This window comes from Euprymna scolopes, chromosome 45, assembly GCF_053919585.1.
Source record: "Euprymna scolopes isolate OS-2025 chromosome 45, ASM5391958v1, whole genome shotgun sequence".
In the NCBI taxonomy this organism is placed as follows: Eukaryota; Metazoa; Mollusca; class Cephalopoda; order Sepiida; family Sepiolidae; genus Euprymna; species Euprymna scolopes.
The window spans coordinates 56,180,150-56,197,326 of NC_136526.1; the positions used below are offsets into that span (position 1 = coordinate 56,180,150).

Here is a 17,177-nt window from a genome sequence, read left to right on the forward strand (position 1 = left end):
TCGAACGGCAAATATTGAAAAATTTGCTAAAGCCATTAATTCCTTCACCCTCAACTAGGCACTTTTCTAGAGGGAGAGGTCGCTTTTTTCTACAATATTTTCGAAAATTTTCGAAAGTCATCCCCTCTTTTTGCTTGACAAGCCTTAATTTAAACCTTTGCAACTTCCGGTTTGGCAATGGACGCAACAGCAAAGATGTCACTTTTTTTTTTGCTTTTTTTCCAGATTCTTTTCCTCCTTCACGGTACGGTACGGGTTCAAGCCTACCTGCCTACTACGACTTTTTTTTCCTCTTTTGCTCAACACACCTCCAAATACCCAGGCACCCAGGCTAGAATTAATAATAAATAGAAACCTAACCAATAAATGTTACCGTGACATTTATTGGGTGGGTTTCTACCACCATTTTGTTTTATTTCTTATTTTGAAGTGATTGTCGGGTCTTCAAAGACATCACATCTTGTTCCCTAGCAGCGCTCAACGTTACTCATTTTTCGAACCAAATAAACATTTTACATTAAAAAAAAAAACACTAAAAACTTTTATCCAGTGAAATAGAAAAGTAATTTGATTTAATTTTAAAAGAAAAATCCAGTTAGATAGAAAAAATAAATAAGTTTTTGATGAGCTGTTCCATATAAGTTATCAAATTTACCAAATTTTCATTACTAATGATTACTATATTGTCCAATTTCTACTGTACACTCTTTAACCCTTATCCTTGAGTGGCCTCTTGGCCTTGATAATGTGGTGATGCCTATGTAAAAAAAAAAAAAAGTAATTTATTTTGCTTTTGATAACATTTTTTTGGTAAATGTTTTTTTTTTTTTAACTGTAACACAACGTCGACCATTTTAATTTGTGTTTTTAAGGGTTTTTGAGGCCACTGACAACCGATTTGATGTTCAAACCGGTCCAAAATTTACAGTTTGCATGGTATTAACTACACATCTGTTATATAACCTGTTTGTATTGCAACTTATTTAGCAGGTCGTGTCAGAGGTCAGACGCAATAGTTATAGAGTTTGTATGATTGTTTCAGTACTGAATCGCCAGCACTCAAATAGTTCACAAAAAAAAAAAAATCTGGAAAGTCGCTTTTCATTTGCATTTACAAGTCAGTAATAGGTAACAAACGAAAAAAAAAAAAAAAGATTACAACCGAGATTTACCTCTGGTTGACTCCAAGAGTGTCAACTGCGCCACAACCATATCCAAGAACAATGTTTTTCTTTTCAATATGCTGTGTTCTTGTGAAAGAAGGATTCCACTGAAATAAACACCAATCAGATTCTAATTCAGAGAAAGCTGACTACAATATGGTTGTCTTCAAGTCTAATGTAAACAAATTCTTGATGAGCTGTCTCCTTAAGTAATCCAATTTAACAAACTTCCACTACTAGCAATTACTACTACATTGTCCCATTGACTACTGTATACTCTTTAACCCTTATCCTCGAGTGACTTCTCGGTCTTGATAAGTGGTGACCCCTATGTTAAAAAAAAAATGATATGTTCAACAACTTTATTTAATGCAACAAAGTTTTATAACATAAATAACAAAAAAAAAAAAATGTAAAATGCAATGATATTGTAATGTTTTAGCATCCCAAATTCTTATACGAAAAAGGATCCTGGATAAGACCTCAAACTATATCTGATGGTGAGGCCCCAGCTTGCGGGCTTTGGGGAGTGTGGAGCCACCCTTTAATTGCCATTGCTCCCAGGTCCACTCTGACCCGGAGTGGTAGTACCTCTTAGGGTATCAACTATGGGTTAAATTGAAACAGACTTGAAAAAAACAAATATTCTATTAAAAAATTGTTCTTCAAAATCACTGGATTCGGCATCAAACAACCTGAAAAGAATTGATATGCCGTAAAACAAAAACAACCTACGAATTACTCATATGAAAAATAAACAAATCTCTTAATAAAATCGAGTTATCAATGACAACAACTGCAAAAGCGCCCCCCCACTCTACAAAAAAAAGTCTTGATAAATTTGTGTAATTTGGGATGTACTTTCTTTTTTTAAATTTAGCATGCAAGTTCATAATAAAATATTTGCATCATTCAGATACGTGAAAATTAGGAAGCGAATTTTAAAAGTGTTTTTATTGGAATGTGCTCCGATGACCTGAGAGTACTTTTACCCCCTCAACATAAATACTCTCGACTAACCTGACAAGTAGCAAAATCGCACCCTACACTATAGAGCTCTTTAGATGCCGGAAAGTAGTGATGGGATGATTCCACTATTTTTCCTGATTCTGAAATAATTATCAATTCTGTACTAAATTCCCAATTCCGATGCAATTACCAATTCAAATTCTTTATAAATCTCTATATATTTAACTATAAAATTGTTAAGTTATCAAAGCCGAAAATCATGTAATATATTCGAGTAGCATGACATTCATATAAGAAATAAGGTGCTTTTTCACTATAGCACTCTGATGTAAAAACAAGCAAACTCTTATCTGTGACGGCCCTGTCGGTGGGGCATTAGAATACGCCGACTGCCCCCCCCCCCTGCAGAGGGTAAAAGTCCCTCAATGGGGATCCTGGATATGACCTTAAACTATATCCAGTGGTGAGGCCCCAGCTTGTGGGCTTTGGGGAGTGTGGAGCCACCCTTTGATTACCATTGCTCCCAGGTCCACTCTGACCCAGAGTGGTAGTACCTGTTAGGGTCCCAACTATGGGTTAAATAGAAACCGACTTGAAAACAACAAATATATTCTATTAAAAAGATTTTTCTTCAAAATCTTTGGATTCGACATTAAATAACCCGGAAAGGGTTGATATGCCATAAAACAAAAACAACCAACCAATCAAAAGGGTTGATATGCCGTAAAACAAAAACAACCAACATACAAATCAGTCTGTGACATACAGAAACGTTAGCACAACAGAAAATTATGTAAATTATTTAAAATAAACCGCCCTAGGTAAGGAAAATTTTTTTCCATATGTGCTGTAAATTTCCTGTTCTAGGGAAGGTACGTTATTTCATACATATAATACCCGTCCTAGGGTAGGTAAAATATTATTTTGCTCAAGATGGCAAATGATACATAGACATCAAAATTTCCTCTATCGAAATTTTTGCTAGTCTCTTAATATTTAACTATGAAAATTGTTATTTTTCCCTGATTATCATAAAAACACATGTAAAATATGTATACGTTTTCTAAAATGTAAAAACACACGTGAGGTAGTAATCTATATGTATGTTAATTTCAATTTAAAATATTTTTTATTTTATTATTTGTTTTTTTAATTTTTTATTATTTTATTTTATATTTTATTATTTTATTATTTGATTATTTTTATTTTATTATTTCGTTATTTTTCTTTAATTATTTTTTTATTAATTTATTATTTTTTATTTTATTATTTCATTATTTTTCTTTAATTATTTTTTTATTAATTTATTATTTTTTATTTTATTATTTCATTATTTTTCTTTAATTATTTTTTTTATTAATTTATTTTTTATTTTATTATTTTATTAATTTATTATTATTTTTTTAAAATTTTTTTATTCTTTTACCAGTTTTTATTTTTATTTTATTATTTCATTATTTCATTATTTATTATTTTTTATTTTTATCATATTATTTTATTATTTTTATTATTGTATCATTGTATTATTTTATTTTTTATAATAATATTTTTTATATTATTTTTTATTGTATTATTTTATCATTTTATCATTTTATTTTTATTATTTTTATCATATTATTTTATTATTTTTATTATTGTATCATTGTATTATTTTATTTTTTATAATAATATTTTTATATTATTTTTTATTGTATTATTTTATCATTTTATCATTTTCTTACATTATTTTATTTTTTAATTATTTTTATTATTTTTTTATTTCTTATCTTATTATTTTATTATTTTTCTATTTTATTATTTTTTATTCAGTATTTACACAAAATATTTTTAATTTAAATGAATAAAAAATATGAATAAACATGAATAGAAAATATAAATTAAAAATAATAAAAAACATAAATAAAAATAACAAAAAACATAAATAAAAATAATAAAAAATATAAATAACGAATATAAATAAACACGAATAAAAAATATAAACAAAAATGAATAAAAAATATAAATAAAAATGAATAAAAAATTATAAATAAAAATGAATAAAAAATTATAAATCAAATGAATAAAAAACATAAATAAAAATGAATAAAAAATATAAATAAAAATGAATAAAAAATATAAATAAAAATATAAATAAAAATATAAATAAAAATATAAATAAAAATATAAATAAAAATATAAATAAAAATGAATAAAAAATATAAATAAAAACGAATAAAATATATAAATAAAAATAAATAAAAATTATAAATTAAAATGAATAAAAAATATGAACAAAAATTAATAAAAAATATAAATAAAATGAATAAAAAATATAAATAAAATGAATGAAAAATATAAATAAAAATGTGAATAAAAAGAATGAAAAATATAAAAAAAAATGAATTAAAAATATAAATAAAAATGAATTAAAAATATAAATACAAATCAATAAAAATATAAATAAAAATGAATAAAAAATAAAATAAAATGAATAAAAAAATAATTAAAAATGAATAAATAAATATGAATCAAAATAAATAAAAAAATATAAATAAAATATATAAATAAAAATATGAATAAAAATGATTATAAAATATTTATAAAAAAGAATAAAATATATAAATAAAAATGACTAAAAACATATGGATAAAAATTATTAAAATAATATGAATAACAATTTACAAAAATATAAATAAACATGAATAAGTAATGCAAATAACAATGAAAAAAAATTTAAATAAAAATAAATATGAATTAAAATGAATCAAAACATATAAATAAAAATGAATAAAAAATATAAATGAAATGAATAAAATTATAAATTAAAATTAATAAAAAAATATAAATAAAAATATAAATAAAAATGAATAAAAAATATAAATTAAAATTAATTAAAAAATATAAATACAAATGAATAAAAAAAATATAAATAAAAATATAAATAAAAATGAATAAAAAATATAAATAAAAATATAAATAAAAATGAATAAAAAATATAAATAAAAATGAATAAAAAATATAAGTAAAAATATAAATAAAAATGAATAAAAAATATAAATAAAAATATAAATAAAAATGAATAAAAAATATAAATAAAAATGATTAAAAAATATAAATAAAAATGAATAAAAAATATAAATAAAAATATAAATAAAAATGAATAAAAAATATAAATAAAAATATAAATAAAAATGAATAAAAAATATAAATAAAAATATAAATAAAAATGAATAAAAAATATAAATAAAAATGAATAAAAAATATAAATAAAAATATAAATAAAAATGAATAACAAAATAGAAATAAAAATGAATAAAAAAATATAAATAAAAATATAAATAAAAATGAATAAAAAATATAAATAAAAATGAATAAAAAATATAAATAAAAATATAAATAAAAATGAATAAAAAATATAAATAAAAATGAATAAAAAATATAAATAAAAATATAAAAAAAAATGAATAAAAAATATAAATAAAAATGAATAAAAAATATAAATAAAAATTAATAAAAAAATATAAATAAAAATGAATAAAAAATATAAATAAAAATGAATAAAAAATATAAATAAAAATATAAATAAAAATGAATAAAAAATATAAATAAAAATGAATAAAAAATATAAATAAAAATATAAAAAAAATGAATAAAAAATATAAATAAAAATGAATAAAAAATATCAATAAAAATTAATAAAAAAATATAAATAAAAATGAATAAAAAATATAAATAAAAATGAATAAAAAAATATAAATAAAATATAAATAAAAATGAATAAAAAATCTAAATAAAAATTAATAAAAATCTAAATAAAAATAAATAAAAAATATAAATAAAAATGAATAAAAAATAAATAAAAATGAATAAAAAATATAAATAAAAATATAAATAAAAATGAATAAAAAAAAATAAATAAAAATATAAATAAAAATGAATAAAAAATATAAATAAAAATATAAATAAAAATGAATTAAAAATATAAATAAAAATGAATAAAAAATATAAATAAAAATGAATAAAAAAATACAAATAAAAATATAAATAAAAATGAATAAAAAATATAAATAAAAACGAATAAAAAATATAAATAAAAATATAAATAAAAATGAATAAAAAAATATAAATAAAAATATAAATAAAAACGAATAAAAAATATAAATAAAAAATATAAATAAAAATGAATTAAAAATATAAATAAAAATGAATAAAAAATATAAATAAAAATGAATAAAAAAATACAAATAAAAATATAAATAAAAATGAATAAAAAATATAAATAAAAACGAATAAAAAATATTAATAAAAATATAAATAAAAATGAATAAAAAATATAAATAAAAATATAAATAAAAATATAAATAAAAACGAATAAAAAATATAAATAAAAAATATAAATAAAAATGAATAAAAAATATAAATAAAAATATAAATAAAAATGAATAAAAAATATAAATAAAAATATAAATAAAAACGAATAAAAAATATAAATAAAAATATAAATAAAAATGAATAAAAAATATAAATAAAAATGAATAAAAAAATATAAATAAAAATATAAATAAAAACGAATAAAAAATATAAATAAAAATATAAATAAAAATGAATAAAAAATATAAATAAAAATGAATAAAAAATATAAATAAAAATATAAATAAAAATATAAATAAAAATGAATAAAAAATATAAATAAAAACGAATAAAAAATATAAATAAAAATGAATAAAAAATATAAATAAAAACGAATAAAAAATATAAATTAAAATATAAATAAAAATGAATAAAAAATATAAATAAAAATGAATAAAAAAATATAAATAAAAATATAAATAAAAACGAATAAAAAATATAAATAAAAATATAAATAAAAATGAATAAAAAATATAAATAAAAATGAATAAAAAATATAAATAAAAATATAAATAAAAATATAAATAAAAATGAATAAAAAATATAAATAAAAACGAATAAAAAATATAAATAAAAATATAAATAAAAATGAATAAAAAATATAAATAAAAACGAATAAAAAATATAAATAAAAATATAAATAAAAATGTATAAAAAATATAAATAAAAACGAATAAAAAATATAAATAAAAATATAAATAAAAATGAATAAAAAAATATAAATAAAAATATAAATAAAAATATAAATAAAAACGAATAAAAAATATAAATAAAAAATATAAATAAAAATGAATAAAAAATATAAATAAAAATATAAATAAAAATGAATAAAAAATATAAATAAAAATATAAATAAAAATGAATAAAAAATATAAATAAAAATGAATAAAAAAATATAAATATAAATAAAAACGAATAAAAAATATAAATAAAAATGAATAAAAAAATATAAATAAAAATATAAATAAAAACGAATAAAAAATATAAATAAAAATAAATAAAAAAATATAAATAAAAATGAATGAAAAAAATATAAATAAAAATGAATTAAAAAAATATAAATAAAAGTAAATAAAAATATAAATAAAAATGAATAAAAAAATATAAATAAAAATATAAATAAAAATGAATAAAAAATATAAATAAAAATATAAATAAAAATTAATAAAAAATATAAATAAAAATTAATTAAAAAATAGAAATAAAAATATAAATTAAAACGAATAAAAAATATAAATAAAAATAAATAAAAAAATATAAATAAAAATGAATGAAAAAAATATAAATAAAAATTAATTAAAAAAATATAAATAAAAGTGAATAAAAAAAAAATATAAATAAAAAAGGTTGAAAGTTGGTGATTTTCTTACAAATTTGATGAAAAATTTAATTTGAAAATCAGATTCAAATCCTGGATTTAATCTGATTAAAAAACAAGAAAAAAAGAAAAATGTCATATTCCAAAAATTATGTAAATTAATCAAGAGAATTGGATTCTTTTTACTGTGTTAGAAAACGATTCACACCTGAAAGTATGCTATATTTCTATAAAGCCATCATTCGCCCATGTATGATTTTTTTTCTGCTGCATTTATCACTTGTTTCTTGCTCTTAGACCGAAGTCTCCAATCAAATAGCTCCCCATACTATCGACCAAGTTCTACTCTCTGCTGCTTTTCTTACAAGAAGCAAAATCTCACACCTTCATTGTAGAGAGCGCTGGATGCTGGAAAGTCTTCTACTCTAATAGTTTATTCGGTACTTGCCACCATTCGCCCATGTATGGAATATTACTGTCACATTTGGGCTGGTGCATCTGCTACTAGTTTCTCGCTCCTGGACAAGGTTCAAAAGAGAGTCGCCAATCTGATAGGCCCTGAACTGGCATCCAAGCTTCAGCCTCTGTCCCATCGACGAAATGTTGCATCCCTCTGCCTGTTCTACAAGTATTTTAATGGAGAATGCTCTGACGAACTGCAAGCACTTGTGCTCCTACGACGTAAACACCCTCGACGAACCCGACAGACAGCTAAATCTCACCCCCACACAGTTGAGATCCCTAGATATAAAAGATCTTTCTACTCCAGTAGTTTCTTCCCCAGAACCGCTAGACTTTGGAATTCCATTCCAGGTCCCTGCTTCCCCAACTGTACTGATGTGCAGAAGTTCAGTGAACAGACATCTTGTTGCCCAAATCCCAGCATAGTACTCCAGTAGATGTTACCCCTGATAGTAGCCCCCTACACCAAAGTGACAATGTGCCTTATTTTGGGTGAAAATGTAATAAAAAAAAAATTAAAAAAGTTTAATCAAGGCATTAAAAAATGAAAATATCGAAAAAAAAAAAGTTTAAGTTGTACGTATCCGTAATGCAATGAAGTTCTAAAAAAAAATTCACTCAATTTCATCAAGTAGTTTTTTTTTTCACAGCGAAAAAACAATTTGTTATGATACCGAGCAAAAGGTTCGATTTTTAGGAAGAAAAGCTAGTATTAAAGATGGAGAGGGAGTGTCGGCGCTTTACATGGAGTTATCTCCTCGTGGCGTTTCTTCATCTTCTCTATATAAAGTAATTTTTTGTTTAAAAAGCACGATAGCTTCACTGAGATCTAGCCCAATTCTCGCAGATACTGAAACCAACCCCCCAAAAGAACCGAAGGCAGGACATATGGGAAAAGTTTTCATCATATAGATACTGGCAGTGATGAGGACGCTTACCTGCAGCACTTCCACTCCATCACCATCAGTGCAAAATACATGGACAGCATCACTAAGAGACCTAGGGATGAGGCTTTCACAACCCTGAACATCAGGCCACCCCACCTAAAGTATAGAACGCACCACACCCTACAAATGAAAATCGACTCTGGAGCATCAGGAAACACTCTGCCCCTGCAAAGTTTCAAGCAGATGTATGGTAAATCTCAAGAAGCCCTGTCCATCTTAAAACCCTGTCTTCATACGGAGGCGAGCACATCCGATGCCTGGGAACTATAAGCTTCCCATGTCAACACAAGGACTCAGAGTGGACGAACACATTGTTCTACGGTGTAGAAGTACCAGGACCTGCAGTCATGGGGCTCCCAACATGTGAAAGGTTGAGGTTTATCACAATTGATGTCGACACCCTCAACAATGCTCAGCTGCACCCATCATGTCTATCGCCCAACTAATGTCCGATTTCCCAAATCAGTTGGACAGGATATGAAATTCTCTCATCTAGTCTCGTCATTAACAGCCAGAAATGTTTTATAAAACAGCTTACCATATCTTTTTTGGAGAACGTCTACATCCCTAATGGAATAAAGCCAGACCCGGATAAGGTACATGATATAAAGATGCCAAACCCACAAAACAAGGGGGAACTGCAACGCTTCTTGGGTATGTTGAACTACCTGTCCCCATACATTCCCAACTATGCTGAGAAGGCACACCCACTACACGGTCTTCTTAAATCCCAAGCACCATGGATTTAGGACCTTGGACACCAAAGGTGCTATGACCAGCTTAAAGAGATGATCTCCCAGGACACATGCCTGTCAGTACAACCAGGCCAAGCCTAAAACGCTCAAGGTGGACGCTTCGTAGAAGGGCCTGGGAGTAGCCCTGATCCAGAATGGCAAACCGATTGCATTTGGATCAAAGACGCTTACCGATGCCCAAACCCGGTACAGCAACATTGAACGGAAAATGTTGGCCGTGGTGCATGGTATTCAATGGTACCATGCATACCTTTACGGAAAAGCCTTTTCCGTCATCACAGACCATAAGCCACTGGTAGCAATCTGCGCCAAGCCACTGCATTCAGCGCCACACCGGTTACAGTGCATGCTGCTAAAGATCCAGGGGTACAGCTACAACATCATGTATAGACCGGGCAGTGAAGTGATCCTCGCTGATACCCTAAGCCGGCTACCCAACCCTGACAACAACAAATCAATTGAGCTGGATGAGAAGGTTGACAACCAAAACGCAGAGGTCAACGAAGACCAAACCATCTCAACCCTCAACTTCTCACAAGAAAAGCAGAAGATACTACGGATGGAAACTATCAGAGACCCAACCATGAATCTCATTAAGGAGGTCATACTCATACACCAAGGATGGCCTGATAACATTTGTGATTTACCTACAGGGATCCGCCCATACTGGTCTTTCTGCGATGCACTTGCTGTTGAATCGGGAATTTTATTTAAAGGCAGACAAGTTCTCATCCCAGAAACCATGAGAGAAGACATTCTCCACCAGCTCCACCAAGCCCACCAAGGCATTGAAAAAACACGCCGATTTGCCAGAGAATGTGTGTACTGGATCAATATCAATAAGGACATTGAAAGGATGTGCAGGTCGTGCACGCTATGCCAAGAGTACCAGGATGCACACAGGCACAAACCATTGCTCCCACACGACATTCTATCCCAGCCTTGGAAGCTCATTGCATCTGACATATTTGAAATTGATGGACAACAATACCTACTCATTGTCGACAGATACTCTAAATATCCCATCATCGGTGAAATGACATTGCCTATAACCAGCAAGGCAGTGGTAGACAAAATCAAATACTATGCCTCACTTTTTGTTCGCCCGGACGAAATTATGACCAACAATGGCCCCCCCCCCCAGTACTCTGCACATGAATTCCAAAACTTCATAAAATCCTGGGGCATAAGACATGTGACACGCTCACCCCACTATGCCAGAAGCAATGGCTTTGTGGAAAGACACGTGAGACATATCAAGTCGATAATAAAGAAGTGCAAAAGGGAGAGAACTGACATCCACCTTGCTCTGCTTCAGGCAACACTAATAGATAGCAAACTCCCTTTGCCAGCCAAAATGCTGTTTAGCAGGCCAATACCTACCACTCTACCCAGCCGGTTAGAACCAGGCAAAGAAGACCACTGCAACCAACTGAAGCGAGGTGCTCGCTGGGCAAAACAACAAACAGCTCACTTAAAATTAATTTTTCAAAAGCATTAATAAGAAAACAAATATTTAGAAAAATTAATTAAAAACAAATAATCAGACTTGGCTTGTTATAAGAGGTGTAAATTTATTTGCCCTGGTGTATCACACTCGTGTTTATTTTGAGTCCGAAAAAAAAGAAGAAGAAATCCTTCCCGACTGGTCAAATGTTTTTTGCGTTAAGTTGGAAAGACACGATAAATTAATTTTCTTTAGAAAAGCCGTTCGGGTAAGGAGCGGAGTGAATAGATAAGAAGAATGTTTTTCTTTTTCTTTTGTGTGGTTTCACCATTGGAACCGGCACAGGGTGTGTCGCGCATGAGCGACAGAGCATGGCAGTAACGCGTCTTACTCCTCTGGTGTTCGCGAGCAAAAAGAGAGCGAGAGACTCCTCGAATTTAGCGCCACAGCTTTTTTTTGTCTTTTTTTGGAGCTCTCCGGAAACGGTGAATGTTCAATGTCACTGTCAAAATTAGTTCCGGGGTAGACGCTACACAACTACAGGCAAGGTCGTCAAACATTAAGACCCACTATGATCAGCACAGCAGAGCCAGACCGCTACCACCACTATACCAGACCAATGTGTGCAGATACTCAACAGGATAGATCACACATGGCACCCGGGGACCATCCTCAAAAATGATGAGGGACCCAGTAGTTATATAGTCAAAATGTTTAATGGCGCAAGACTCCGTTGCAGCCACACCAACCTGCGTGCCATACCTTTCCCAGCAACTAAGAAAGTACGTTTTCAAATCCCTGAACCTGATATCCCACATGATATGACCAAGCCAGAGGAAACAAAGGCTGAGGACAAAACCAACAAAACCAACAGCAACACACCCCTACGGGACAAAAGCAGGTATGGCCCACTCCAAACCAAATCTGGCAGAACTATAAGAACACTCTCACGATACAAAGACTGACCCCACTTCACAAACTAACGACATGAACTTTCACAAAAACAAAACAAAACACACACACACACACACACACACACAAATATACACACACACAAATATACACACACACACAAATATACACACACACACAAATATACACACACACACAAATACACACACACAAATATACACACACACAAATATACACACACATACACACACATACACACACACAAATATACACACACATACACACACATACACACACAAATATACACACACATACACACACACACACACATACACACACATACACACACATACACACACATACAAACACACACACATACAAACACACACACATACACACACATACACACACACATACACACACACATACACACATACACACATACACACACATACACACATACACACATACACACACATACACACACATACACACACACACACACACAAATATACACAATGAACTAAACAGGGGGATGTTGTAGCAATGCACTAAACCAATTACCTCCGTTTGTAAAGGCCCGGATATAACCTTACTGGCCTAGCTCTCATGCTAAATAAACGTTGAGTTACTTGCTCTTCTGTTCGGCTCTATTTCTTATAAATAGCGCTCCAATAAGTAACATTTCAGTGATCGTCAAGAACTCATTAATCTCAACGATTCTGTTTTATCCAATCGAGAAATCAGCCGCAGATTGAAATGTGATGAGAAAACAGTATGAAAGACTGTGCAAAAACACCAAAAGACCGGCAGTGTTCGTGATGCCCTTAAATCTGGTCGTACTAGAGTTACTTTTAACAAGGAAGACAATGCTATCAAGATCTACAGCCAAAGAAACAGATTTGAAATGACTCCTCAAATCCAACAACAGTGCAATCTTGTTAAATAGTGTTCTCTTTCTACTGTCAAGAACAGATTAAAAGAATTTAATTTGCAAGGATATGTTGCAAGATGCAAGCCAATGATTTCTGTAAAGAATAGAAAGTGCTGTCTGGATTTCGTCAGATGCAATGAAGATTATGACTCTTCATATTGGTAAAAAGTGCCTTTTAGTGACGAAAGCAAGTTCAATAGTGTAGGCAGTGATGGAAGGCAGTACGTCCGTCGGAGAAAAGACAAAGAATTTAATCCTAGATGCTCAGTTTCAATGCTGCAAGGTGGTGGAGGTTCAGTTTTGGTGTGGGGTATTATTAGTACCAATGATCCAGGGCCTATAGTTCACTTGCAAGGTCGAATTAATTTGACCAAGTACATTAATATGTTGACTGAGCATTTTCTACCCTACTTTGGTTGGAATTTGGATAATAATCCCATCTTCATGCAGGATAATGCTCCCATTCACACAGCTGGCAATATTCCTGGAAGAGCATGATATTCCGTGTTTGGATTGGCCTGCACAATCTGTAGACCTCAATCCTATCAAAAACGTATGGCATTACATCAAGCAACAGCTATGCAATGATATAATTTCAAATTTGGAAGAACTTTCGACAAAAATTAAAGAAAAGTGGGATACGCCCTTTCCCCGGAGTATTGCTGCAGTCTAATTCAAGGAATTCCCAAAAGATTGCAGGCTGTCAAATTGCAGAAGGGCTATGCTACTAAATATTATCTAGTTCATTGTGTTCCTGTTGTATTTGTGTTGCACCTCTTTCTTCATTGCACCACGTGATCAAGATCAGAGAAGAGAGAATCAGAGAGAACTTGGTCATTTATGGCCTTTGACGTGTTGCCACATGTTAGTAGTGTTGTAAGCATAAATGTCTACGAATGATCTTAGGATGTGATTTGAGAGATTATTTATGTAGATCAGGAAGGGAGTTGGACCCAGAATAGACACTTGAGGGACACCAGCATTAATACTGTGAGCTTCTGATTTCTGCCCATCAGCCACTACTCTTATGGATCTATCAGAGAGAAATGATTTAATAATTGAAAAGACATTTCCAGCTATACTGTAGCTGGAGATTTTGTGGAGTAAACCTTTATGCCATACTCTATCAAAGGCCTTTGATATGTCAAGAGCAATTGTCCTAGAAAAGAAGTCTCCATCAAGAGATTCGCTAATCCTACGAGATATAGCTGTTAGCACATCTGCTGTAGATCTAGCAGAATGGAAACCAGATTGCATGTCACTGATAAGGTTATTTTTGCCGAGGTGGTTGACTAACTTCTCTATTTAACACAGATTCCAGCAACTTACTCATGACACACAGGAGACTGATTGGTCTGTATTGAGAGGGATATGAGCAATCCTCTAAATTTTTAAATATGGAACATACTGATGAGGTTTTCCAGGGTGTTGAGAAGCAATTCTCCCTAAGACAACGCTTAAACAGATTTGGACGTATAGGAGCTAGTTCTCGTTGAAGCTTTTTGAGCACTGTAGTAGGAATGTCGTAAGGGCCTGTCTTTAGTATGTATGCGTGGGACTTTGCTGCTTGCAGAGATATTTAGCCAAGGGAATACAAGAACTTAGAGTTCTTCGGAGCACTTTCCATTAAAATGCTTGTAAAACAGGCCCATATTAGCTTAGTTGACGTCTCAGCTGTGCCAGTGGGGCTTTCTCAAGGCTAAGGAAGAGAGTATTTGAGAACCGTGACCTTCTGGCAAAGACCAAAATCATGGTATATAAAGCTGTCTTGCTGCCCACTCTTCTCTATGGATCGGAGACTTGGACCACATACAGGAGGCACGTAAAAACCCTGGAGACGTACCACCAAAGAATCCTCCGAAAAATCCTAAGAATTAGTTGGAAGGACCGACGCACCAACACCAGCGTCCTGAGTGAGGCTGACATTCCCACTATCACCGCTACTGTTGCTCAACGCCAGCTCAGATGGACTGGTTATGTTGTCCGAATGCCGGATCTCCGCCTCCCAAAACAGATTTTCTACTCTGAGCTTGTTGAGGGAAAGCGTGCCCAGGGTGGCCAAAAGATGAGGTATAACATCAAAGCAAATCTAAAGCGGTTTCACATGGACCTTGCGACATGGGAGGACGTGGCTGGGAGCAGGTTGGCATGGAGGAGCGCTATCCACAAAGGTTCTGCGCTTTATAGTAGTGACCTAAATCAAGCTGCTGAGGATAAACGCAAGCACAGAAAGGACAGATTATCAACTAGACACACCCAACCCCACCCCACCACCACTACCTTTATCTGCCCTAATTGCACAAGACAAATTGGGTCTAGGATTGGGCTCTATGCTCACCTGAGGACCCACAGAAGCCACAACGGAGGACAGTCTTACTCGGACACGAGTGACCGCCGATGATGATTAGCTTAGTTATTTTTTCTAAAATAATTTATTAAAATACAATTAAAAAATTTTTTTTTGTTCAACCACCTTTTTAATTATTCATTTTTTGTAAAAGAAACTATTCAAAATAGAAATCACTACAAAATTTTAATTATTTATTTTTTGAATAAAAATTATTAAAATTAAAAATCACTACAAAACGTTATTTATTTTTCGTAAAAGAATTTATTGAAACTAAAAAATACTACAAAACTTTAATTATATATTTTTTTGTAAAAGAATTTATTGAAACTAAAAAAAAGTACAAAACTTTAGTTATCTATTTTTCGTAAAAGAATTTATTGAAATTTAAAAATACTGCAAGACTGTCATTCTATTATTTTTGTAAAAGAATTTATTGAAACTAAAAAATACTACAAAACTTTAATTATACTTTTTGTGTAAAAGAATTTATTGAAACTAAAAAATACTACAAAACTTTAGTTATCTATTTTTTTTTGTAAAAGAATTTATTTGAAATTAAAAAATACTACAAAACTTGGGTTCTTGCCCAAAATCCACCCTATATTAAAAACAAAAATAAAGAAAAGTATGAGGTACGTACACGTAGCGAAACGAAAATATAATATTCTAAAAACTCTGTAAATTGATCAAGTAGTTTCACTTTTATAAGAAAATCAATTTTAATTGTCAAAAATTATTAATGAGAATTCGTAAATATTACAATTTACATCTCACAAGAGGAATCATCAAGTTATCTCCCTTCATTGTTATCAAGTTATCTCCCTTCATTGTTATATTTTTAGATTATTTCCAAAATGGCAGACAGCACAATTAGTACTAATAGAATTTGATTTTCTTATTTAAAAATAAAACTACGTGATTTTTGAAATATGATATTTTCATATCATCACCGCTACCTTCATTATCCAGATTTTTAAAAAAGTTATTTTTCTTTTTAAATATAGAGGAGGTGGTTCTGGATAAAAATCAAAACTTTACCTGGAGGTTGTGTTGTGTGACTACACACAAATGTTATCAAAGGCAAGATAAGTTACTCTTTTACCTATATGCGAAAGTTTTTAGCGGTTTTTACTCACTTTAAAACGTGCAGCTAATTAAAACCCATCAAATATATGTCCGCCTATGTCATGGTAACGGTGCCCGGAAAACTCGTCCCGAAAAACCCGTACCCGGAAAACTCGTGCCCCCCCCCTTTTGCTAGGTAGGAAAACTGGTCCCTTATTGATAAATATCGATTGAAAACACATTTTATGATCGTTATTGAAGAATAAATTGTCTTAAAAAGAGAATACACATCTCATAATATTTTTTCAAATTATTTTTATCTTTTGTTTTAAAAAATAAACTTGATCACGGAGTCAAGATACGAAAAACGAAACCATATATTTATTAAAAAAAAAAAATTTAGTTTTAACACTTTTTGTGTTAGTACGAAACAAAAATAAAAGAAAGAAAACACGTATTATCAAAG

The 17,177-nt window shown here is 29.3% G+C and overlaps 1 protein-coding gene across 1 annotated transcript in view; it reads right to left on the minus strand.

Moving 5' to 3' along the window:
* The window catches only part of LOC145269196 (uncharacterized), an 86,136-nt gene that overhangs the window by 22,323 nt on the left and 46,636 nt on the right, over nt 1-17,177 (minus strand). Inside the window, exons 3-4 of the mRNA XM_080124812.1 lie at nt 7,892-7,943; nt 1,173-1,270 (exon numbers count right to left, since the gene is read on the minus strand). Coding sequence (XP_079980938.1) covers nt 1,173-1,270; nt 7,892-7,943 — 150 coding nt within the window. The remainder of the gene's footprint in view (nt 1-1,172; nt 1,271-7,891; nt 7,944-17,177) is intronic.